Source organism: Rhinolophus ferrumequinum (genome assembly GCF_004115265.2).
Source record: "Rhinolophus ferrumequinum isolate MPI-CBG mRhiFer1 chromosome 15 unlocalized genomic scaffold, mRhiFer1_v1.p scaffold_54_arrow_ctg1_1, whole genome shotgun sequence".
NCBI classification, from domain to species: Eukaryota; Metazoa; Chordata; class Mammalia; order Chiroptera; family Rhinolophidae; genus Rhinolophus; species Rhinolophus ferrumequinum.
Genome location: NW_022680357.1, coordinates 5869278 through 5894181, shown reverse-complemented (window position 1 = coordinate 5894181; position 24904 = coordinate 5869278). Strand labels below are relative to the sequence as shown.

The 24904-nt window shown below is 52.9% G+C and overlaps 2 protein-coding genes across 5 annotated transcripts; one reads left to right on the top strand and one right to left on the bottom strand.

The window, feature by feature from the left end:
• Positions 1-11032, top strand: ZNF500 (zinc finger protein 500). Its single transcript, XM_033101848.1, has 4 exons — positions 1-274; positions 1439-1926; positions 3969-4152; positions 8873-11032. The coding sequence occupies exons 2-4, from the start codon at positions 1531-1533 to the stop codon at positions 9565-9567; spliced, it is 1275 nt and encodes a 424-aa protein (XP_032957739.1). The 5' UTR covers positions 1-274; positions 1439-1530; the 3' UTR covers positions 9568-11032.
• DNAAF8 (dynein axonemal assembly factor 8) lies at positions 4276-24868 on the bottom strand. 4 transcript variants are annotated; one of them, XM_033101843.1, is made up of 10 exons: positions 24713-24868; positions 23053-23232; positions 21308-21439; positions 19688-20194; positions 17288-17411; positions 15896-16037; positions 14735-14863; positions 14204-14290; positions 13055-13365; positions 11136-11852 (listed from the first exon to the last, which is right to left on the bottom strand). In XM_033101843.1, exons 2-9 carry the CDS (start codon positions 23179-23181, stop codon positions 13092-13094), a joined length of 1524 nt encoding a protein of 507 aa, XP_032957734.1. In that variant the 5' UTR covers positions 23182-23232; positions 24713-24868; the 3' UTR covers positions 11136-11852; positions 13055-13091. The 4 variants fall into 4 exon arrangements, with proteins under 4 accessions (XP_032957737.1, XP_032957736.1, XP_032957734.1 ...); XM_033101846.1 differs by lacking the exons at positions 11136-11852; positions 13055-13365; positions 14204-14290 and adding exons at positions 4276-6512; positions 7080-7139; XM_033101844.1 differs by lacking the exon at positions 14204-14290.
• Between the last annotated feature and the right edge of the window lie 36 nt (positions 24869-24904).

The window sequence follows — 24904 nt, the reverse complement described above, 5'->3', positions numbered from 1 at the left end:
TCCCACACTCTTAGCCGTTCAGTCAGGGGTTCTGTACTACGTGACACAAAATGCATCTCGGGGGCCCGCCTACGTGGCCTCATACCCACCGACAGCCCGCTCAGCCAATGGCCTGCCTGGACCCGTCTGCGGCCTGCGGCCTGGGGTCCTCTGCCTTCTGACCAGCGTCCGGGTCCAGCCAGCCCGCCGAAGCCCCTGCGCCCGCGGTCACGCTGTCGTCCCGGCCGGCGGTCCCGGGTGCGCCCGGAGCATCCCAGGGCCCGCAGCGCTACGGGTGAGTGCGGGGGCGCGGGGTCGTGTTCGAGCTTCCTTCCCACGGCGCATTTCCAAAGCCCGGGTTCGTGCTCCGGCCTCAGCCACCTCTCATTCTCTGAGACCTGAAGGGATGAGACGGAAAAGCAGCCCGCCCGCGGAGTCCCAGCCCTCCCAGGACCATGGAGCTGGAGGGACCGCCTTGGTGACTTCTACTCGGGGGCCCACGAAGGGGCTTGCTCCCCAAGCTCGAAATCGGCGGGTCGGGTTGAGACAGAATCTAAGTCGTCCTGGGCTGACGGGGCTCTGCTTCTCACCGTATTTCCGAAGGGCCAATTGTAATGAAAAGTGTCTGCAGCTCTGACCGGTTCCAGGCACTGCGCTAAACTTATAATGGTGACACTATATTTTCTATTTTGAGATTTAAACCTTTACTGTATGTAATTCGATTAACAGCGTAGTTTAACTTGGGATTTTTTCAAAGTTGTTCTTTGCTTTGCTTCCTCCTCCTCCCGCCAAACCTTAATGACTCTGTTTACTATACATTTACTATGCATACCAAGTTTCAAAGGCTCTGTTTACTTCAGACTGTATGCATACCTGGCTCAAAGACTTGAAAGAAGTTTTTACATCTGCATAATTCACTCTTATCCCGAAACCAACCAGCCTCAGGGAAGCGCCTTTTTGCCAGGAATTGCCTGACCAAATTCTTTCCCTTGTTCTGCCTCTCCTTAGCTGCCTATAAAACATTTTGGCCATGCTGGAGGAGGGGGATAGTGTTTGGACTGGGGGCCCGCCATCCTCCCAGAAAGCTGGCGTTTTGGAAAAACCTGCTTTTTTTCCACCAAACCTCGCTTCTCCAGTTTTGGCTTTTGTGAGGCGAGCACCTGGACCTTTTCAGCACGTTAACAAACTATTTCCAAACATCCTCATTTCGTTCTCTCAGCAGCCTGTGTATGGACGATATCACCGTCTTTTTAAATGAGGAAACTGAAGCCTAGAGAGGTTAAGTGGTTTGCCTGGGAATTAGCAGGGAGTTGATAGCAGAGATAAATTCATCTCCTTCAACCCTTTCTTTTTGCCAATGAAGGTGAGTTGGCCCTGGGACCAAGGCAGTGGCTTATGGCTGTAGATGCTTATCCAGCTCCAGTGCTGCACCCAAAATGATGTTATCATCTGTCCACAGATCCCTGGAAAACTTCTGTGTCTGGCCAGGGGTATAAGGAAAGACAGAGTTGACCCCTACGGTCTGAGAAGGAACAAGGCCCACCTGGAACAATGGCAGCCGCCCAGGGCCTCCAGCCCCCAGCACCCTTGGAGCAGGATGAGATCCTGATTGTGAAGGTGGAGAAGGATTTCCACTGGGAAGAGGAACCCTCCCTGGAGGCAGAAAACCCCAGCCCTGAGACCTGCCGCCAGCGCTTCCGTCTCTTCTGCTACCAGGAGGTGGCTGGACCCCGGGAGGCCCTGAGCCGGCTCCGGGAGCTCTGCTGCCACTGGCTGCGGCCTGAGCTGCGCACCAAGGAGCAGATCCTGGAGCTGCTGGTGCTGGAGCAGTTCCTGAGCGTGCTGCCCGGGGAGATGCAGGCCCGGGTGCGGGAGCGGCAGCCGGAGAGCGGTGAGGAGGCCGTGGTCCTCGTGGAAGGGCTGCAGCGGGAGCCCAGGAAACAGAGGGTGAGGTGGGGGGCGTTTCGGCCCTGAGGTGAGGAAATGAGCCCATTTGGAGATTCTTTGGGCTCTAGAGCCGTGGCCAGTCGTGGTCATCTGGAGGACGTGGGGCCGCCTGGACTCTGCATGGAAGAAGGCAACTGAAGAGTTTCTCAGCCTTGGCCAGTGGGTGTCCCCTGTTGATTAACCATATATATAGCCCCACTAGCCCTTTCTAAGTAGCGTGGACTGGTTTGGTAACACCGTTCCAGTATAGGCCAGACATAGGTTTTTTGTTTTGGTTTGGTTTGTTTTAAAGATTTTTTTTATTGGGGAAGGGGAACAGGACTTTTTATTGGGGAAAAGTGTAAAGTGTATACTCCCAGGCCTTTTTTTCCCAGTCAAGTTGTTGTCCTTTCAGTCTTAGTTGTGGAGGGCGCAGCTCAGCTCCAAGTCCAGTTGCTGTTACTAGTTGCAGGGGTCACAGCCCACCATCCCTTGCGGGAGTGGAACCGGCAACCTTGTGGTTGAGAGGACACGCTCCAACCAACTGAGCCATCTGGGAGGCAGCTCAGCTCAAGGTGCCGTGTTCAATCTTAGTTGCAGGGGGCGGAGCCCACCATACCTTGCGGGAGTCGGGAGTCGAGGAATTGAACTGGCAACCTTGTGGGTTGAGAGCCCACTGGCCCATGTGGGAATCGAACCGTCAGCCTTCAGAGTTAGGAGCATGGAGCTCTAACCGCCTGAGCCACTGGGCCAGCCCCAGACACAGGTTTTGATGGAAGGGAGGTTGGAGACCTTCCCAGGCAGCACCTCGAGAGTTGAAGAGATCCCAACAGAGGGGCGGGGCGCTGGGAAGAAAGACCAGGGGCTTGTGGGTGCCCTGGTGAGCGCCCCCAGATGTTGCCCAGTCTCTCTCGATCTGTGCTGTCCAAAACAGTAGCTCCCAGACACATGTGATCTATGAAATAAAATTGAAAGTATAGTTAGTTCCCAGGTCACACCTGCCACATTTCAAGAGCTCAGTCATCACATAAATGGCTAGTGGATAGAGTGGATATAGGACTCTTCCATCATCTGAAACGTTCTATAGACAGTGTCATTCTAGAGCATGCTCCAACTCCTAACCAGATTTGGGGAGTAGGAAGTCTGCTACAAATTTCTCCTGCTTTTACTCACAAAACTAAGATGAGGGGAAAAAAGGTCATTTCATGGGCTATTTTAATTCATTTTTCAGGGCCATGCCCAGATTAGATATTTGACAAATGCTGACAGGTCACCTTTCTTCCTGTGGCAGTGCCTTGGCCCCCCACTGCTGTTCTTTTGCATCCAACAGGACAGACACATCCCCCCAAAACTTGACTATGTGGGTTGAGTGCAGTAACCAACTCCTGCTCTCATGGTGACCAAGAAGAACACAAGCTCCCTTCCCAGCCCCTGCAGCCTGGGTGTTTGGGGTTCCTGGCATGCTTTCCCTCCGTCACTGTGTATCCCTGGAACCTCTGGGGACTGTCTCCTGTCAGAGTTGTGGAATGTTGGACAAGAGTGAGCCTAAGACAGGGTCCCCAGCGCTGGTTTTACAGTTCGCTGGGAATGTCTCGTATCCTGTGGACTGTTTCAGAGCTCGGTGAACTCTGAGACTCAAGTTCGTCCAGTTTACCGCCACTGGAATTAGGAATTAGGTTATCCTAGAGCGCCCGTAGATGATTTTTAAAATTTAGCAAATGCAGAAACGCCAACTCCAAAATGATATCAGATTCAGGGCCCTTCTGGCCCTGGGGTGTGTTGGGAGCTCCAGGATATGAGGCTGGTAGTGTGGTGGGGAGACACCATGGAATGTCACCCGGGGGTGGAGCAGACGTTCCTTTGTCCTGGCTCATACTCCTCCTCTCTGGGAGCTGGCGGGAGGGGGGGCTGTGTGGCATGTGGAGGGGCCAGGGTACAATTAGACACCATGGGGCTGCCTGTTGGTGAGGATGGCCAGGGGTGCCCACGACAAGAGGGGTTGGGAACGCTTTGGGTCTCCCCCTGACTTGGGAGCTAATTGCCAGTGCTCCATCTGTGTGCAGGGCCCCGAGATGCTCTCTGATGACGCAGTGCCCCACCGGACGGGGGGACAGTCTTTGAAATGCCAGGCAGAGGCCCAGCCGGAGCTGCTGTCCCTAGAGGAAGGGGCTCGGTGCTCCAGGCAGCAGCCCCCAGCCCAGCTGAGCCACAGACCCAAGAGAGGACCCCCGCTCTGGCCAAAGAGAGGTGAGTAGCCTCCCCTCCTGAGGAAAGCAGCCCTGCAGGGGAGGGTGGAGGGAAAGGCGTGTCACAGGCGGTTGAGGCCTGTGTGCGTGTGGCATGGACAGGCTCCCAGTGGAGAGCGGAGCACAGGTGGGGAGCAGCTGCACCTGTCCCGGCCTTCGCAGTGGGCTGTGCACGTCGCTGGTGACTGCGCTCTTCCTCTAGGCCCAGTGGCCTTCCAGCACCAGGAGCCAGCAGCACCAGCCATGTTCTTCCTTTCAGCCTGGTCCCAGGTGAGCTGGCATTCCTAGGGACACTTCTCTCCCATGACCAGGTCCTCGGGTTTCACAGGTGCTTTCCCCTGGAGTGACCCTTGCCTCCTGGGAACCATCTTGCTATTTCTCAGATGCCACCTGAGTACTAGGCCTGTCCTGGAGGATTCTGGGGTCCAATAGAGAGGGCAATCGCTGAAACCCAGCTGGGTGTTAGAGTCTCTTGGGACTCTAAGTAAAAATACAGATTCCTTCCCAGCCCTGACCTGGAGTAGTATTTAAATAACAGCATTATTGAAATATAATTTGTAGATACACAATTCACCCAGTTAAAGTGTGCAGCATTTAGTATATTTACAGAGTTGTGCGGTCGTCATTACAATTTTAGAACGTTTTTATCACTCCCCAAAATACTCCCCACCCCCACCCCTTGACAGCCACGGATCCTGTGTCTCTGGACTTATTGCTTCTGGACATTGTTTGCTTGAGTTTTACTTCATTTATTTTGTGAAGCATGTATTTTCGCTTGGGTTGTAGTCATGCTCCCCAGGTCAGTCTGGTGCTAGCTTTGGGAACTGCTGGCCTACAGCCATCCCGAAGACCTCCAGTCACCCCGTTTGCGTCCCAGGGATGCTTGAGCTGAGGTAGGGCGTGCTAATCCGTGTCCCCGAGGGGCGTGGGCCCCAGTGGCTGCTCTGTCCACACTGCCTGCGGCCCTGCGACAACGGGCAGAGTGCCGGGCAACAGTGCTCTGCCAAAGAGCCGGGTCCCACCGTGTCTGTGAACCGAGCGTGGGAGTAGGAGAGGTGGGTGACGTGGAGAAGGAAAGTGTGGTTGGGAAGAAGCGGGGGGAGGTGAGCAGGACCCACCATCGTGACGTGAGTGGGAGGGACGGGTAAGTCCACCAGGCCGACCCCACCTGAAGGGGCACTGGCATGGGACTGAGCGGGCTGTGTTGGAGGTGCCAGTGACCTTGGAGGATGTGCCCATGTACCTGTCCCCGGTGGGGGGGTGCCTGGACCCAGCTCAGTGGGACCGTAGCTGGGATGTGCTGCCAGAGAGTGAGGGTAACGTGGGGAGACCCTGGCCGCTCCCCGCCAGAAACCATGAGGTGTCTGGTGAGGGCCAGTCCCAGGGAGGGTGGCTCCTTGCGTTCGGCTGGCTGTGGCTGGCCTAGCATTTCCCCAAAGGTGTGTGTTGGCCTCCAGGACCTGAGACCCAGGCCACCTCCCCACTCAGCACCTTCCCTGGCTCCCCACAGCCTACAGGAGCCAGTCCAGCAGTTCTCAAACTAGTGGCCCAAGGAATCAATGGGGAGCATGTTAAAAATAGGACCTCGTGCCCAGGGGATGGTTCAATGGGCCAGGGGCCCTCCCTTGGCAGCCAGCTGCATACAACCTGCAAAGCCAGGGGTGCTGATGTGTCCTTGTCAGTGGCCCAGCTGCCGTGGGGGCAGCGTGGCTGCTCGCCACGTCCCAGGCAGATGACCAGAGCTGTCCTGGATTTCTTCTTTTGCTCCTTCACCCACACGGTTGGTCCAGTTTCCCTTCATCTTCTGTGCCACCTTCAGCCCCCATGGGCAGAGCTGCTCCTGGCAAGGCCATGGCCATCCACGGCCTCCCCTTACCACCGCCCAGCTCACCACCCACCACTGTCTCTTCTGCTCTTCACACTCGGCTCATCCTGTGATTGTCACCCACTCACTCCCTAAAACATTTTCTAAAGGAATTGAGGTGCTGCTTTGTGTCACTTGGGGTTCTCCAGAGAAACAGAACTGATAGGGTATGTGTGTCTGTGTGTGTAAAGAGATGTATTTTAAGGAATTGGCTCACGTGATTATAGAGGCTGGCAAGTCCGAAATCTGCAGGGCGGGCCAGCTGGCTGGAAACCCAGGGGGGGTTTCCATGTTGCAGTCTTGAGGCCGAATTCCTTCTCCGGGAAACCTCGTTTTGCTCGTAAGGCCTTCAGCTCGTTAGATGAGGCCCATCCCAGTATGGAGGGTAGTGGGCTTTGCTTGACAGCCAACTGATTGTAGTTGTTAATCACTCTCTATAGAGTAACCTCCACAGCAGCGTCTGGATTGGTGTTTAAACCAAACAACCGCACCGTAGCCTGGCCACACGGGAACAGAAAAGTAACCATCACAAACGTTCCCTTACATCCTCGTTTTTTCTAAACTAAGCGTGTGGAAGGAATGAAAATGAAACCTTTCTACTGCCACGTATAAGGAGAGCACTCACTCGCTGAGCGCGCGGTAGCTGGACCATCGCTCCGTGCTTTCTGTTCTGTGTCTGTCTCCCACCGTGGTTGTAACTCTTGGCCACCAAGAGTTGTGATGAAACTCTGGACCATTGGGGTTGGATCTCGGGGGCATTAGGGTTTCCCTTCTAGAGCCAGTGAAAGCCTTGGGCCCTGTTTCCTTGCTTTTTCTCCCTCAGAGGAAACAGTCTCTGCACAGAAGCAAAGTAACCTCCCCCCTCGGCCTTTCAGAGCATCATGCTTTTCCACAGATCCTTCTGACGCCCTTCGGCCCTCACAGAGAAAAGGACGTTGCAGTCCCACGGTTCTCACCGAGCCTACACTACATCCTCTCTTCCCTTTCCCCGTAAGCCGGACTCTCCACGGCCATGCCCCATCTGATCGCCCGGCAGGGTCAAGGAGGCGACTTTCAGTACCCACCTCGTGCTGCCTTGGGGCCGAGGGACGTGTGTGGCGGGTGCTGGTTCCGGTGAGGGAGTCCTGAAGGAAATGGAAGTGCCGGATTAGATTCTCCCCTCTTCTGGGGTTTAGACGTTGATGATGTTTGTGAAGGTCAATCTCGGGCTTAGAGCAGGAGTCGGCAGACTTTTTCTGTAAAGGGCTAGATAGTAAATAGGTTCGTGGGCCGTGCAGTCTGTGTTGTGACTCCTCAGCTCTGCCATCTTGGTGTGAAGGCAGCCATGGAGAGCAGCAAATACAAAGAATGTGGGCACAGAGATAGGCATTGGCCCTTGGGCCCCAGTGCGCTGACCCCTGCCTAAGGGAAAGGCATGCGGAGACAGGGGACCTTAAGAAAGGTTTGGGGCTCAAAAAGAAACCCATCAATGGAGGAGAGTCATACCAGATCAGGCTGGGACCACGTACCTCTCGCAGGCATCAAAGTGAAACTAGTCTCCGAGGTGGATGTGAGGGCAAGGAGCCTAGGCCGAGCGTGGGGCCGATGAGAGACACCCCCCCCCACCCAGTGTCACCTTGTCAGCAGCTCTCTCGCGCCTACACCTGGGGATTGAGTTGCCGGGTCCTGTGGTGACTGTGTAATCTCGGTCAGACTCAGTTCCTTTTCTAAAATTCTCACAGCTGGCCAGGGAGGTGGTTCCATCATCTTAATTGCACACATATAGGAATTGAGGCTCAATAAACGTGAGCTGAAGCCCACATTTGGCTTTCTGGAAGTGGAGACAAGAGCGGCCTGCCCGGGGGTCTGCGGTAGATGGTTTCAGTGTGGACGTGTCCCAGAGCGACCGGAGATTCTGTCCCTTCTCACTGGCTCAGTGTCTGCCCACTGTGAGCTTTTCAGGGTGCTCTGCTCCCCAGGCCCCCAACCCCCAGGATGCCTCATGCCCCAAGGTCCCCAGGTGGAGTTTGCCCTGGGCTGCAGAGTAGCAGACAAGGAATGAAAGTAGAACATTTGCCCAACGTCACACCGCCTGCAGGGACAGCCGGAGTCCACTCCAGGGCCCACTTGCTCTGTGCTCTTGTCACCGCAGTAGTGGCTCTTGAACTTGGCTCTGCAAAGGGGCCTCAGCAGCTGCCCCCAAGCCTCAGTGGGGGGCCAAGCAGCTGGGACCCCAGGCCTGCGGGTCCTGCTCCAGCAGAACAGCCTAGAGCAGGGTCTCTGCCTGGGCACTGCTGGCATCAGGGCTGGATCATTCTCTGCTGTGGGGGCCGTCTGTGCACCTGGGGGTGCTCACCATCACCCCTGGCCTCACCCACTAAATGCCGGTGCCAACACTCCTGCCCCAGGCCTGAGAACTAAGAATGTCTCCAGACATTGCTGAGTGTGGCCTGAGGGGCACCACTGCCCTCGGTCAGTGAGAATCCCTGGCCTAGAGGTCACAAGCCCAGACGATGGGCTCTTACCAGCTCAGTGACTCTGGGTAAGTTCCCTAACCTCCCTGTGTCTCGGTTTCCTTGTCTGTAAAATGGAACAGTAACAGCACCCACCTCACAGGCATTTCCAGGATTAAATGAGTTTCCTGCCCTGTGTTTATGGCAGCCTCTGGCCGTGGTGTTAGCACCTCACATCAGGGTCTGGCTGACACTCCCTGCTCCGTGTTTTCAGGGGGAATTTGAAGAGCATGGCTCTCTGACATTTTCCTCAGATGGGACGCCACCCTCCTCCCCACCCCCTTGCCTTCTTTCTTACCAGAAGCTCCTGTTTCCTATCCCCTCTCCATGCATCGCCCTCAGGGATTCTGCTTTCTCTGTCTCAGGCCTTGGGATGCAGTTTGAGGATGGAGAGGACACGAGGGAGGACCCACCCACGAGAACAGAGTGGGACCGAGTGCTGTCGGCGCAATCCAGGGGGCCCGGACCCCCCATCACACGTCAGGGGCAGGCCCCAGTCAGGGGCTTGACCAGGCCCAAGTGGCCTCTGGAAAGAGGGGGTCCTCGAAGGGTGGCAAAGCCGCACATGTGCCCTGAATGTGGCAAAGGCTTTAGCAAAAAGTCCCACTTGACCAAGCACCAGCGCACACACACCGGGGAGCGGCCGTACCAGTGTCTGGTGTGCGGGAAGGGCTTCAGCGACCGCTCCAACTTCGGCGCCCACCAGCGGATCCACACGGGCGAGAAGCCTTACCGCTGTGCCGAGTGTGGGAAGCGCTTCAGCCAGAGCTCCAGCCTGGTCACCCACCGCCGCGTGCACACGGGGGAGCGGCCCTACGAGTGTGCCGAGTGCGGGAAGCGCTTCAGCAACAGCTCGCACTTAAGCACCCACCGCAGGACGCACACGGGAGAGAGGCCCTACACGTGCCCCGCCTGTGGCCGGGGCTTCCGTCAGGGCACTGACCTCCACAGACACCAGCGGACCCATAGTGGGGAGAAGTGCCCGCTGAGCCATGCCACCGGGGTGCAGCCGCCTCCCAGACCCTCGAGGCTCCAGGAGGCCCCCGAGGCCAAAGCCTGACCACCATGCATGGAAGTCAGTCACAGTTCATGAAGCTGCCCGAGCCGTTTCTGTTCCAGAACCAGTAACCCTGATCTTCAGGCATCTTCAGACCGACTCCGTTTGCTCCCCTGGGCCCAGGGTGAGGATACGGCAATGGACATTTCGGGTGGAGTGCTGGGCACCCAGCAGGTGTATTAGGGTCCTGGGGCTGCTGTATAACTGACAACCACTGGGCGGCTTAACAACAGGAATTCTTTCAGTTCTGGAGACCACAAGTCCAAAATCAAGGTGTGTGCAGCGCGGTTCCTTCTGGAAGTTCTAACAGAGAACCATCCTGTGCCTCTTCCAGCTTCTGGTGTTGTCAGAAGTCCTTGCTCTTGGGCTTGTGGCAGCATCACTCCTGTCTCTGCCTCTGTTGTCACATGGCCATCTCCTGTGTCCTCTCCTCTTGTAAGGACAGTCATTCGATTTAAGGACCCTCCCCCCCCAGAATGACCTAGTTACTAATTACATCTGCAATGACCCTATTTCCAAACAAGGTTACGTTCTGAGGTGAATTTGGGGCACACTCTTCAACCACTGCAGGGGAAACAGCAGCCTGTGGCATTCGGTACCCCAGCTTTCCCCTGCAACCTTGCCACACTTTCAAAATGGAGCCTGTGGGGGCTTTTCCTATATTCCAGTGGTGTCAGCAAGGACATGGGGTTACCTTCGGAGATCCACAGCAGTTCTGTAGGACGCATGCCTGGTGTGAGATTGCTTTCCCGAGACTCCTGCGCTCCCCAACCTATAAGGAAGCCTGGGGATTTGACTGCCCTCTTCCCAGGGCAGGGGTCCAGGCTGCCTCTGCTCCAGCCCCAGGGGACCATGTTCCAGGCCACAGGCCAGCCTTGGTGGCCCCCACTGTATTTTCTGAGGTGGATGTGCCTCTGATTTCTTCACATCCATGATCTTCTGAGGGGTTGGGGGGATAGGTATAGAGTCTTTATTCAGTTTGGTCATCACTGGCGTCAGGAGGCAGCTGCTGAAACCACTGGATTCCAGAACATCCCATCCAGAAGTGTGGCCGGTGTTCATGGCTGGCCCGGTGGCTTTGGCCCTCAGGCCAGCTCCTGGCACTCCATTCTGTTCTGTCACCCAATCACTATATTTTCACCTTTTCATACAACTCAGGTTCCAGGGTGTGTGACCAGCTTTTCTTCCTTAATAAATGATGTCAGCCCTTCTGGACCTGTGTGCTCTGTCCTGTGTGTTCTCTGGAGAATGGGGCCACCTGGTTTAAGGAAGGTTTTTACCTTCTAGGCCAGCTTTGCCAACCACCCGCCTCCCCCACGCAGCCGTGAGCCCCCCAGCTCACTTCTCAGGTCCAGGTTGGTGGCTGCCGTCTTCCTGGCCTGATAGGTAGGCCCATCAAGTGCCTGTTCCATGATATTCTGTCACGCAGTCCTATGACATTAGGATTTTATAGATGGGGGAAAACTATAGCAAGGGCTATAAGCACCTGTCCAGGTGGCACAACAGGCTTTCAATCCAGGTCTGAGCTCCCACTGCCTCATCCTGGCTTGCTTTGACAGTAATTCACAGAGTTGAACTTGGAACAAACTTTATTTTCTAAAACTATCATCCTAAATGAAAACTGGCATTAAGAGGGGTAGATATGGGGGAATTGAGGTTAAAGGGGAAAAAATGGCCTTTGCTCTTGACAGGCTGCAGCACGGGTGGAGGTGTGCCACATTTAGGCTGCTCAGCACCTGAGCCCTGACCACGCTGCGTGTGCCCTAGTACTAAGGGTGTGGGACCTCTGCAGGTAGAACGGCCTGGGCACTCCAAGCGACAGCAGCCTGGCCACATCTCCTGAGGGAAGGCCTCCTGTGGCCTTGGTGGAAGCCCCCATTGCTTCTGGCTTCTAATGAAAACAGCATTGTTGGGAGTGGGGCTGGTGGTGGGGCCCCTGTGGCCAGGTCAGGTGGAGTCTTGGCCTGGATCTTGGTTTCCTGAGGCCAGGCAGGGTCTGTCTTGCCTGGTGCAGGGCTGGATAGGAAGACACCCTTGCCCATCTTCAATGCATGGCAGCCAGTGATGACCTCAGCTGAATGCTGGAACAGGTGCCCAAATGCCAAGGACCCTGCTGGGCTGCCTGAGCCTACAATATGCGAGGAGCACAGGTGATTTTTCTACTCTTTTCATGGGGCAGGCAGGACGGAGCAGAGGGGCGCCGAGACTGAGAAGCAAAATCTTGGAAACAAATTGGGAAGAGAACAGGTGCCACCGATGAGGGCTTCATCCTTTTGGCAGCAGCAAGGCTGAGAACAAGTTATGAAAGGATTGTGAACATTGGGGTGGGGTGGGGAATAATGCTTGCAAAGTAACAGGGTGAGAGATGAGAGTGCCTCCTGTGGGCCCCCGGCTCTTGCTGGTTATCTACAAGGATAACCTTGTGAAACAGTTTCAGGTGTTGGAACATTCAGTATTCCATTTTAAAGGTCAAGTCCATCTTTAGTTTGGAAGGAACTTAGAATATATATGTGCCTTTGTGTCTTGGCTAAAGAAAAAAATCAAATTTCAATCAAAAATCCATTTGGGGGCCGGCCCGGTGGCTCAGGCGGTTAGAGCTCCGTGCTCCTAACTCCAAAGGCTGCCAGTTCGATTCCCACATGGGCCAATGGGCTCTCAACCACAGGGTTGCCAGTTCAACTCCTCGAATCCCACAAGGGATGGTGGGCTCCGCCCCCTGCAACTAAAATTGAACACGGCACCTTGAGCTGAGCTGCCACGGAGCTCCCGGATGGCTCGGTTGGAGCATGGGCTCTCAAGACAAGGTTGCCGGTTTCGACTCCCGCAAGGGATGGTGGGCTGTGCCCCCTGCAACTAGTAACGGCAACTGGACCTGGAGCTGAGCTGTGCCCCCCACAACTAAGATTGAAAGGACAACTTGACTTGGGAAAAAAAAAAGTCCTGGAAATAAACACTGTTCCTCAATAAAGTCCTCTTCCCCTTCCACCTCCCCCCCAAAAAAATATTAAAAAACAAAAAAACTTAAAAAAAAAAGTCCATTTGGTGTGTGAATGTGTGTGGTGTGTTAATTTAAATACCCTTTCACCCCTAAATTCTCTACATATGCTTTACTTAAATTTTATAGTTTTTAAAAAAAGACCTTGTATGATGGAAATAACAGATGCACATTAAAGGGGGAAAAAATGAAGAAATGGATGAAGATAAAAAGCCTCACAGTCCCACGATCGTAACAAAATTCTTCTCTTCAGAGGCTTTCCTTCCGGGCCCATTCAGAGGACTGGGGCCACTTGAGTTGTCAAACTGTGTGCACAAGTTTTTGCTGGCATCTTTTTGCTCTAAGTGCATGTAAATGTTCTGACCAAATTCTAACAGAGGCCTAAGTGATGGACCCACAGTCAGGGTCCCTGTGCTGCAAAAGCACCTGCTGATGGGAACTTGGGAGAGCAGGGGACCATCAGGGCGGGGCATTTCGATGGAGAGTCACACCAACCTGCTAACCCCCTTCTCATATCTAGTCCTGGAGGCATTTATCGTTGGCCCAGAGGCGGCACCAGCACCTCCCTGGTTGTCCCTGGCCCAGTAGGGTCCCCCAGGGCCCTGGGACTTCCTCCTGAAGGTCTGGCATGGGCGCTGGGCCATTCAGTTACGTGGTGCTTTCTCCCAATCCCAGATCCGACCATATTTTCAGGAGCCTGAGCCTTCTGGCTGTTGGGACCCTCACTGGCAGGCAACTGGAGCTGAGCCATCCCCTTCCGAAATGCCCTGAGCTGCTGGAGAAGCTGACTTTTCCCAGTACAGTCCCTGTGACACAAGAGAAGCAATCTCAGTCAATACCAAGTGCAGGCCAAACCTCCCAACGCTTCGCCACTGAGACAGGACACAAACACACAAAAGCCAAAGTGCTCCCAGAAGCAGGTTCCTGGTTCTCGAGAGGCTAAATCAATCAGGATGGCAACCTCTGCCCTTGCTGAGTCACAATGCAAGTCACGTTGTAGGCTTCTGGGATGGCACCTGTGTGACTCAACCCCAATTTTTCTTCCCTCTTTCTTCCTATAATGCCTAATCACAGACTGCCTTAGGGGAAAAGTTGTATTGGACTCTGACATTCCCAAGGGTAGGAATTATAAGCTTTGCAGCTCCAATAATGATGGACATGGCCACAGCATATGATTCTAACGCACCCCGAGACCACGGGTGGCCTCTCCACATCAGAGACCTGAGCCTTCTCTGCACTTCATGTCTTAAATCACCCAAGCCTTACATTTCTGGCTAACAACCATCACTTTCCTCCATTCCTATACTTTCTCTTCACTTTCACTGCCATCACTAATTGGGAGCAAAATCAATTGGGGAGCTCTTTTTCAGAAAGAAAATGTACTGATCCCTTCTCAGGGGCAGGATAAGGTGTCCTTAGTGATGTCTGGGGACAGCTGAGGCCAGGCTGAGACGATGTTGGCCCCAGGGGGGCTCCCAAGGGTTCGCTCCCCACCTCCCAGACCACCTCCCCCCACCCTCACGTGCTGGCCCTATGGGTACAAGAAATAGAGCTGAAAGCACAAATGTTAAGTCTGCCCTGCCAAGGGCTTGTGTGGAAAGCAGACAGGGAGCAGCCCCAGGCTGCAGGAGCCCGTGCGGTTACCGTAGCCCTCCTGGGCCCTTCTGGTCTTTCACAGCCACTGTCCCCTCTTCCTCAGCCTCCTCGCTGTCAGAGGAGCTGGAGCTGGAGCTAGGGGAGAGGAAGTGAGGGTTTGCTGGACGTGCCCCAGTCCACCCAGCCAGGCCGGGTTCCCAGCAGGAACTTAAGAGTGCCTGGGGCTTCCCTGGTGACCCAAGGCAGGTGGACGGGCCGGCCACGTAGAACTCAGCCAGCTGAAACCAAAGGGCCACTGGGCTTCCTGCCAAGTGGTGGAGGGACGCACCCCAGGGCGATGTACCCCACCTGGACTGTTTGCTTAGGCCTCCACCCGAGCAAGACTGCTGTCTGGCCCTGACCCTGCAGGGAGAGCCTGCTGATAGAACCAAGTGGGGCCGTTGGCCAGGCTCAGCTCCCGGCTAAGAGCACTTCTCAAATGCGCGGTGCTCCCAGGACTCGCCCACGCCTGAGTCTCTAGGCCAATGTGGCATCCACCAAGCAGTGGGGTTACTTCAGGGCTGTCACTGCTCCCTGTACCTTTCCAATGACCCCTGGTCTGATGGCTCCATGGGCCTCAGGTCGATGAAGGTGGTGGGAGGCTCTGCTGGGCTCCTTAGCCAACAGTGGCCCAGCTCAGCCTGGAAGCCCAACTCCGTCAAAGCACATCTGAGATGAACAGAGCAAGGGGGCTGAATCACTTCTCAGTGATTATAAGTGACCCGTGCTGGGCTCATGGCTGCCACCGACTGAGCTCCCACTGTCTGTGGGCTTCTGAGGTTGGCCCTATCAATGCATCTGCTCTTTTCTTCTTCAAAACAACCCTCAAGATTTAGGTCTGCACCGTCCAATAGAACTTTCCAGGATGATTAAAATGTTCTATATCTGCACTTCCCTCATGGTAGCCATTTGCCACAAGTAGCTATTTAAATTTATATTTAAGCTAAATTAAATTAATACAATAAAATTAAAAATTCAGTTCCTCAGTTACACTAGTCACTTTTCAAGGGTTCAGTAGCCACACATAGCCAGTGACTACGACTGGATAGTGCAGGTCTAGACATTTCTGATGGACAATTTGGGTTGCCAGGAACAGAAGCCACTCCAAATAGCTTAAGCAAAAAGGGAATTCATTGGCTCTCAGATTCCTAAAAAGAGTGGAACAACCAAAGTGTGGGAAGGGCAGGGTTCAGCTGGGCCTTAAGGGACCCCGGAGCCCTGTCCCCACTTCTGACCCCACAGCTTCAGTCTTTTTTTACCACAGCTGGCCTTTCTCTGCGCTCCCACCCCTACCCAGAAACACAGAGAGTGGAAATTCCCAGGGAAAGGCTCTGATTGGCCGGGCTGGAGTCAGATGCCCAGGGCTGACCCAATCAACAGTGACCAGAGGGCCAGAGCCCTACTCCTGGGGAGACCATGTGGATGGTGAAGGGAGGAGGGTTCCCGTGGGGTGGGGGAAGAACAGGTGCTTTGGGGCTTGAGTCCCAGCTCTGCCACCTATGGCCTGGGCAAGTTAACCTCTCTGAGCCTCAGTTTTCCCATCTATAAAATGAAGACAACCGTAGCACCTACCTGATTGGATTCTTGAGATGAAATTAGAAATACATGTCAAGTGCCCCACCCACAGTAGGCCTAATAAATGCTGCAAATCCATGGGCCTGGTCTAGAGAGGACAGGGCCATGGCTGGCAAGAAGTCCCACCTGCTTCCAGCCTCTTGCTGCTCGGTGTCCTGGGGGGTGTCTGCAGGCACCTTCCAGGCAGAGGAAGAGGCTCTGGACTGCGTGGCACACAGGCGGGTGAGCCGTTCCATGAGCCTGTCCTGGGCGCTCTGCTTGGCGTGATCTGATGGGACAGCAGGGGAGACTGCTTAGTAGGCACGCAGTCCCTGCTTGGCCTGACCCCCTCCCCGCACCCCACCCCTTCAATTCCCTCCCTCCCCTCAGCATGGCTGGGAGCGTTATCTCTATGAGTAGGGAGTTGTATTCGAGCCTCATGAAGTAGGGGTACCTTCTTAATAACAGTTTATCCTACCTCCTCACTCCCAAGTCTCACTTGTCAGAGGGAACCGTAATTAACAGTCTGTGTGTTCACTTTTTTAAAAATACCAACAGGATCATCCTCTGTAGATTTTTTTCGCTGAATATATGTCTTTCCATATCAGTGTGTATATAGATTCTCCCATTGAGCTGCGGTGTTCTGTGGTGCCACCGAGTGATCTAGACTCCTACTGAGGACTGAATATGGGTTATTTCCAACTTTTCCCAGTTGTAAACATCGCTGCAACAGGTATGAACATCCCTGGATACACATCTTACTTACCCTCCTGCGTGTGTGTTAGATTTTTTAGACGTGGACTAGCTTAATCAAAGGCTTATATGCTTTTACAATAGAAAACAGATTCTGCCACATTGCCAGTCCAAAAAGGGGGGGTACCAATTACCCCCCCCACCCCTGTCCCACCTTATAGGAGGGTGGGTTTCTCTACATCCTGCTATCAGGGGTTAAATTACAAACAAACGAAACCCTGTTGAAAACAGCCTGGAGCTGTCAAGCCCAGAGGCAGCTTCACTTGGGAGGCCCTTTTTGGGACGGGCTGGAAGGGTATGAGGCGGCTGTTGTTTTAGACACAGCATTGCCCAGAGCGAGGCCACAAGTACAACCACTGGGACGCAGTGGAAGCAGGATTGTGCTGAGAAGCACAAAAGGCAGGATTACTTTGCTCCCAGAAAGAAAGAGAGGGAGGCCTGAGAAGGTGGGGAGGAGGAAAAGGTGAGGGTAGAAGACAGGAACCATGTCAGGAGGGCTCCCTCTCATATCCCCAGGGCCTGGTTCACACCCGGCACACAGCAGCTAGTCACATAGATAATGAATGAGGGAGGGAGTAAATGAGTGAATGAATTAATGAATGAGTGAATGAATGAAGTCTTTCAAGGGCTGGACCTGAATGTTCAGGACAGTGAGGGCCGAGCAGCAGGGAGTACATGGTGGGCGGCAGGGCTGACAGTGCCCAGCCCATGGCCCTATTTTAGTGAGAGGCTCTGGAAGATACTGCTTATGTGGATGCACGTAAGCCCTGGAGGTCAAAGTCAGACCTCGGCGCTGCAGGCGGTCAGCTGCCCACCACACTGTTCCAGGTGCTCGACCTCCCGGCTTGTCTTTGTTGTCTTGTCCTGCCAGACTCTGAAGGATGTGATCCAAATCCCGCTCTTCAAGGTGCTGAAATGATGAAAGTGGTGATTACCAGGCTGCCGCAAGGTCCAGAGGCACAGCTGCTGTGACCAGTGGAGGCTGTTGTGGCGTAGGAGTCGGGGTTTGCAGAAGGGCTGCAACCCCTGAGTGGGTTGCAGAATTAACCACCCGGGGTCTGCACCTCCTTCCTTTGCCTTTTTTGGGACAATACTTGTTTCTGGCACAAAGGCATTGTTTAACCTGGAGGAAATTTAGGGTCATTTTAAAACTGTTCAGGTTCATGCAGGTTTAAAATATTGGGAGGTTAAAAAGGTTTGCTTTTGTAAGAAACAGATTGTTCTAGGCAGGTGCTGAAAACTGGAGGTCTTAGAAGAGAGTGCTATGTGGGCAGAGTGGGTGTATTTAGAGGAGGGAAGTTCGTCAGGAATGAACGTTTCTTATGTATAACCTTGCAGCTCCTTGCAGCCCTGTAGGTGAGTGAAAATAAAGGTGTTTAGGGGCAAACAGAAAGGAAAGAATGGAATTGTTACTGGGAAAATGACATTGAAACCTTGATTCTTGTCTTCTTGAAGGAAAGACTTCAATCAAGAGACAGAATTTTGTGCAGAATAAAACAGCCAGAAATTTCTTAGTAAAAGAAAGTACACTCCGAGACATGGAGTCCGCTGACCCCAGAGAGGGAAGCAGCCTCGTCTTGCATTGCATGAAGGCTTTTATTTCTGTGGGTAGAACTGCCCTCCTCTCCCTTCTCTTATCTCTCTTTCTTCCCTGGGGGTGCCTAGTCCTCTGGTCTGGCATTTAGCAATGCATTTCTTTGATATAGGGGCCTGTGTAAACACATCCCTTTGGGGTGTGTGAAAACCTGGAATCCCGTTGGGCTAGTAAGGTATTGCTGGTGCTGACAAACAGGATTTGTTGGTAAGCAGGATCCTCTCTTATCAATGCATTTCTTTGATTTAGGAGCATGGGTAAACACACCTCTTTGAGGTATGTGAAAACCTGGAATCCTGCTGGGCAGCTGCAAGGGGTCTTGACCCAAGCAGTTGCTGCAGCAAGGGGCTTTCTTTTTTATTTATTTTAGCAAGGGGTTTTCTAACCAGAGCGAAATTTCTCCTCCTATTCATTTCTATCTGTCTATCTACCCTAATCAGAATTGATAAGAATGGAATTGGTGAAAATGACCTCCAGGTACACCTAGACGCCAGTTTTCTCTAAATTGTTAAGAAAATTATCCAAAATTTATAAATAAGGCAAAAAAGAGAATTGTATGACCTTTCAATGTCACGCTGGAGCTTTTCTAACAAAGCCCATCTTTCTAGGGGAGGTTGGTTTGCACAACTGAGGAGGGCCCACCTGTTTTACAACTTTGTAAACCTGAGAAGGTACAATGGTTTTCTTTTCCATCCAGAAGAGATGATACCCCCACAGGGAACAGTTCTGTGGCCCTGGAGGACAGGGTTGGGTTTTGCACCCAATGTAGCAATTTTATCTTGGCTCATTTCTTTTTCTCCAGTGTCTTACAAAATCCTAGTTTCTCATAATCTCTTTGAACCGGTTTTATCATCATGCTGGTTCCCTCCGTCATAAGCTAAACCCAACATTAACAGGAGCTCACTACTTGTATGAGAACGGGGGCTTCAACGTTTTGAGAATTTTGCTTTGACAGACTCTGTTCTCTGCCTTATATGCAATTGTTTGTCTTTATAAACATGCTTGAGATTAGCACTTTTTTTTTTTTTTGAAGTCTAGCATCTCCTTGCTGTTCCTTGTTCATGCTAACTACTTGAGGATGGTCTGTCTGCCAGGACTGCACAACCACCGAGACAGGTATGACGGGCTGTCTGCTGGTGGACTGGGGACCATGGGCCTAAGGTCACTGCCGCACACTGAATGTCTGTGTCCCTGCCAAAGTTACCTGTTGGAATCCTAATCCGCAATGTGATGGGTTTGCAGGTGGTGCCTTTGGGAGGTGATTAGCTCATAGGGGGAGCCTCATGAATGGAACTTACAAAAGAGCCCTTATAAAAGGGGCCCCACAGAGCCTCCAACCCCTTCCACTGAATAAGGACACAATGAGAGGATGGTGGGCCCTCACCAGACACTGAATGTGCCAGCACCTTAATCTTGGACTTCCAGCCTCCAGAACTGCGAGAAATGAATTTGTTTTTCAGCCTCCCAGTCTGTGGGATTTTGTTACAGCAGGACCCACTAGTGGGCCAGGTTTCAAGTTGGCCTGGAGAGGACCAGCCAGGGACCACATGCAGGCATGCCTCAAGGACCTGAAGGGAAGAGGAGCCACCCACCTGGAGGGAGAGCAGCGGCACGCCTTCTCGGGGCCCCTGTAGTGGCGTTCCTGGTCTTGGACATGCTGCTGCAGCTTCACAGGGCATCTTCTTCACTGGACTTTGGTCACTGCAGACGGGGTTCCGGGCACCCCAGGTGACTTTATGGAGTAGGTCTCTCTCGATCATCTTCCTTCTCTCTCTCCGGAGGGCTCTCCAGTTTGCAGAGTCTGAGCCCTGCCGAGTCCAGGAGGCAGCACTTGGGGTCTCCGTCCTTAGGTCTCCTTCCTTGGGACAAAGCGTGGCCTCTTCCTGTAGCTCCGAGGGAGGACTTGGGCATCCTTTGGTGTCGAAGGACATGCCCCCAGGGTCACCTTCCTGACACGTGGGAGCCTCCTTAGGCACCCTAAGAAGAGAGTTGCTCTCACCACCACTCCCCAAGTGCTGGCCAGGGTCCCTTCCTTCCTTCATCCTTGCCGTCCCTTCACCCCAGGCTTCTGCTGCGAACTCCATAGGCACCGCCAGTGGCTGCCAAGAAAACAGGTGTCCTGGGTTAGCAGCTTCAAAAACATCCTTCAGGGAAGGTTTTTTATTGTGCTAAAATATGTATATAACATAAACTTTGCCATGTTAACCATTTGTACATGTACATTCACAAGGCTGTGCACCCATCACCACCGTCCATTTGCAAAGCTCTTTCATCCCCCAAACAGAAACTCTGTACCTCTCCCTACCCCCCAACCCCTGGGAAACTCTAATCTATTTTCTGTCTCTCTGACTTGCCTTTTCTAGACGTTTCCCAGAAGTGGAACCATATACTATCTGTCCTTTTGTGCCCTTTCATTTAGCTCTGCCTTTCCAGGGTTCATCACGTTGTCAGTACTTCATTCCTTTTTGTGGAGTGAATAATATTCCACTGCATGGCCAGACCACATTTTGTTTATCCATTTTGTTTGTGGGTGGACACTTCAGTTGCTTCTACCTTTTAGTTGCTGTGAGTCAGCCATACAGTTATTATGGGGTGGACACGATGGAACCCAGGCCCTCTGACTCCAGAGCGAGCTCATGGCTCTACCCCAAAGAGTTGGTACAGACTTTGCCATCTTGGATTAAAAAAAAAAAAAAAAAGAGTCATCCAGAAGAATTGTAGAAATGAAGAAAGCAAAATAAAGTCATCATTCTGCCTGAACTAACCAGGGGTCTTGGCAGCCCTGATTAGGGGTCTTTCAGACACACTTCTAGGCATGGCTGAGTGAGTGGGTGACTTCTGTCCCAGTGATGGGGAGGGAACACGCCCTGGCTCTGTAAGATGACTCTGTGTTAGTGCTAGCACTGAGCATTGAGTATGGCTGGGGGTCAAGACGAATAGCAGGGGCAAAATCAGACAGAAAATAAGCCCCCACCCCTGGTCCTACATGTGCTGGGCTCCTGGAGAGTGCTGTGCACAGGTGGGAGATATTTGGTGTCTGACCTCCTTGGGTTGTACCTGGCGAAAGGCCTAGGTGTGCAGAGATGCTGGACCAGGGGTTTTAACCTCTGACTCATAATGCTGTTAAGAGTCCAATGAGAGCCGTGGACGCCCGCTGCTATACCCCATTCTGCCCGCAGGGTCCCTGTGTCATGAGCCTGCATCCCACAGACCTCAGAAGGAGACTCGGCAACTGTAGGGACCCAGGCCGCCTCAGGGTCTTCAGCCAGCTCCTCTGACAAATCTGGAATCAGGGCAGTTTGATTTCGCTGGAAGATAAACAGCTCCTCTTCCCCGCAGTCTGACTGTGGACAGACAAGAAAGCTTGGGAATTACTTAGCCAGGAGGGCCTTGGGCCCCACCTACCCTTGCTCTGCCCCTCCCTACCCTGCTGCTGGGGAGCAGTGGGGTATATTTGTTCTCTCCTACAGGGCCTTGCCCTGTACTGGTTCCCACCAATTTAGAAATTGGCTTTCCAACACCACCTTGTGGAGGTGAGATGGTGCTCCCGGTTCTGCACAAACCTGCTACCCTTAAGACTTTGCATATAACAGGTGCTCAGTTAATGCCTGGTGTTGAATAACTTGGACACCGCCAAGGTGGTAGCTGAAAGAGCAGGGTCCAGTCCTCTCCCTCCCCCATGACCTTCAGCCATCATTTAATGACATGGAACCTTGGTGTCTCGCTTCTAGTCACCAGCCCACCTCACAGGGATAGACGGAAGATGACAGCAAATGAAACTGAAGACGTGAAAAGGCACTGGGGTCACATTATTTACTCCCATTGGCCTCGCCGTGCACTGGAAGCTCCCTGAAGTCCAGGAAGCTCTGTTGCATTCATCTCTGCAGGTGCCCCAGGCAGGGCCCAAACCTGATGTGTTACTTCTAAAACCCTTGCCCTTTCTCTAAATGCCCGGCTCCAGCCTACATGTTTGTCACTCATTACTGAGGAGCTCCTGTCTGACGCATTGCTCACCTTGCTCTGTCCGTACGGTCACTGTCACGCCTAATTTCCACTACGTGGAGAAGGTAGTACAGCTTATTTAAGCCTGAATTCAGAGTCATTTTTGTCACCCAACATTCTCTTAGTAAGTAGAAACTAGAAACACAATTACCAGGATGGTGAGACAAAGGGTTCCTGGTCCTTGAAGAGACTGAGTAGGCTCCTTAAATGTTTGTTGCATGAATGTATGTGATCAATAACAAAATTACTATGTATTGTACACTCACCACGTGTCAGGCACTGTGCTCTAATGTTTAATCCTTACAATAATTTACATCACAGCTGGGATTTGAACCTCAGGCAAAGTGGAGCCTCTGTCCTTGATTCTCTTATATGATGTGCTTCTCTGTTTGTTATCGTTCTCCATAGAGCATCCTGGGGTGTTTGCCCAAATGAGAAAAATGCCAGGATATGGATGATTTCGTTAACTGTATTAGCTGAGCACCCACTCTGGGCCAGGCCAGGCACTTTACATACAGAATCCCAAATTTGTACCGGTAATAACTATCTGTATTTTGCAGCAAGGAAACTGAGGCTGACCCAGGTGTGGCAAATGCCCACAGGTTACATGCGTGGAGATGGGGACCCAGGTCTGCTTGATGCTGAAGCCCCTGCTATTCCTGCTCTGCTGCAGTCCTGTTCTCAACCCTGTTGGGCCAGGAGGTACCCAGGACCACCACCGAGAGTGGCTAGCATTTCAGTGCATAGTGATAAGCCCTCAGAGGAATTCTCCAGTTGTAGTCTGGGGTCACTGGTATGGCCGGGAGGATGCTGAGCACCCATAAATGTATTCAGATACCGTGATGAACGCAGAGCTGGTACGCTCCAAAGCTGCTCATGGGTCAGTATCACATTTGTCATGGGAAGGAAGGGCAGTCAGTGACGAGGATAATGTAGGAAGAAGGTGCTTGCTTACCAAGGAGGAATCAGAATCCAGAGACGGGAGCTGCTCCCTGACAGCCTCGAGGATGGCATTCCAGGGCCCCATGTGGGAGGCCCAGGGAGAGCAGAGTGAGGGCCCCACATCTTTGTCTTGGGAGGTCATGGGGGTCCAGGCTCAGGGGAAGCTTCTCAGTGTGCCATCATTCAAGGAGCCCTGTAGAGGATGCAGGTGAAGAAACAAGGTCCAGACGCCAAGGGTCAAGAGCTGGGGGCAGGGCTGCCTTTTCAAAGCATCTACCACCCCGTGGGGTACGAAAACTGACTCACAGACCTCCCAGCCAGTTTCCCTTCTGGTTCTGCAGGTTCCTGTTACTGAGTACTATGCCTTGTACTGTGTGTGTGTGTGTGTGTGTGTGTGTGTGTGTGTGGTGAAGTATGGAATCTGCAGATCCATGCATATGATGTATGTATAAAATACAGATATATGTATTGATATATAATATGTCCATAGATACATGATAGACAGAATGACACATGTATATGATATAGATACATGTTATATATATATATATATGTGTGTGTGTGTGTGTATATCCCATATAACATAGACACTATTATCTACATTTTATAGGCTCAGAGAAGTTATGTTGTTAGTAAATGGCAAAGAAAACTTGTAGAGGGGATTTCAATCCACACTACCCTTTACTGCCCCCTTACAAAGAATAGATTAGAGACATTTTGGAGTTCCCAGGAGATTTTTTTTTTGGAGTCACCACTCAAATTAACCTTTTATACCAGGCACTGAACCAGCTCCCCTTTTGTATCCCAGAGTCAAAATGGACAAGGCCTGGCCCCTCAAGAGTCAAGGGGGCTTTAAGAATGTGGGATGATGGTACTTCAGAGCCAGGGCCGGGAGAATCCTTGCAGCTTAAGAGGCAGCTATGCCTATAAAATGTTAAGAGAACACTCCTGCTGCCACTCTGTCAGGGCCCCTATCAGGGTAGCAGCAGAAGGAAGTGGGGGGCTTCTTGCTGCTTCTGTGCCTATGGGAGCAGGGACAGGAGCTTGATGCACCCTGAACTGGGGAAAGCAGGGTGGGGATGCGTCTGGTACATATATCGTGGGATGTCCTCTGGCTTGTAGGGCAGATTAAAGGACAGCAGAATCACGTAGGTGAAGGGCGCTACCAGAGGCTCTGATAAGTTATTCAGGGGGACAGGCAATAAGGGAGGGAAAGGCGTTACAGGCTCGGGGAAGAACATGTACAGTGCCTCAGAGGAGTGAAAATTGCCCAACATGTCGGGGGGGAGGTGTCAGTTGCTGGACTATGCAGTGAAAACGGACCAGATCGTGAAGGGTCCTGACCGCCAAGCTGAGAAGCTGGGCTCATCCAGCAGAGAAGGGTTAAGCCAACTGCTACACGAACCCGCAGCTCTAGTCTCTGAATCCGGACACCGAGTCCGTTTCTTGGCTGCAGCCCGTTAGCCCCGCCCCCTGCTCCCTCCTGCCACGGGTGGACGGTTGTTATGACAACTAGACGCCAACCGTCTCCCGGGTCAGGCTTATAAATTCTGAAGCTCAGAAACAGGAATACCCGTCGCCCGACCTTCCACGCACCCCCAGCCCAAGTTCCCCTCTTCTCGCTCATCTCCTAACATTTATCTTTGAGCTTCGGCAGGCTGGAGGCCCCTCACCTCAGGCCTCCGCCTCCACCTCCCCTCCTAGCACGGTCCTGACAGGGCTATAAACAGTCTCCAGCGCGTCCTTCCGGTCGCGTTTGTCCCCTTGGGCCACAGCTCAACTACCGAGGCTGTCACCGTCTTCGGAATCCCCTCTCAGCAGCGTCTTACTTTACTGAACTGCCAAGCACTTTCCACACCCCGCCC

Bases quoted from the DNA above. Each gene is read 5' to 3' on its own strand.
- ZNF500 (XM_033101848.1), top strand. From the start codon at position 1,531: ATGGCAGCCGCCCAGGGCCTCCAGCCCCCAGCACCCTTGGAGCAGGAT. The intron at 1,927-3,968 runs GTGAGGTGGGGG...ATCTGTGTGCAG, and splicing joins GGGAGCCCAGGAAACAGAGG to GGCCCCGAGATGCTCTCTGA. The intron at 4,153-8,872 runs GTGAGTAGCCTC...TCTCTGTCTCAG, and splicing joins CCCGCTCTGGCCAAAGAGAG to GCCTTGGGATGCAGTTTGAG.
- DNAAF8 (XM_033101843.1), bottom strand. From the start codon at position 23,181: ATGACCTCCCAAGACAAAGATGTGGGGCCCTCACTCTGCTCTCCCTGG. The intron at 17,412-19,687 runs GTGGGTGGCTCC...TCATCATTTCAG, and splicing joins TGCCGCTGCTCTCCCTCCAG to CACCTTGAAGAGCGGGATTT. The intron at 13,366-14,203 runs GTAACCGCACGG...CTTGTGTCACAG, and splicing joins AAGGGCCCAGGAGGGCTACG to GGACTGTACTGGGAAAAGTC.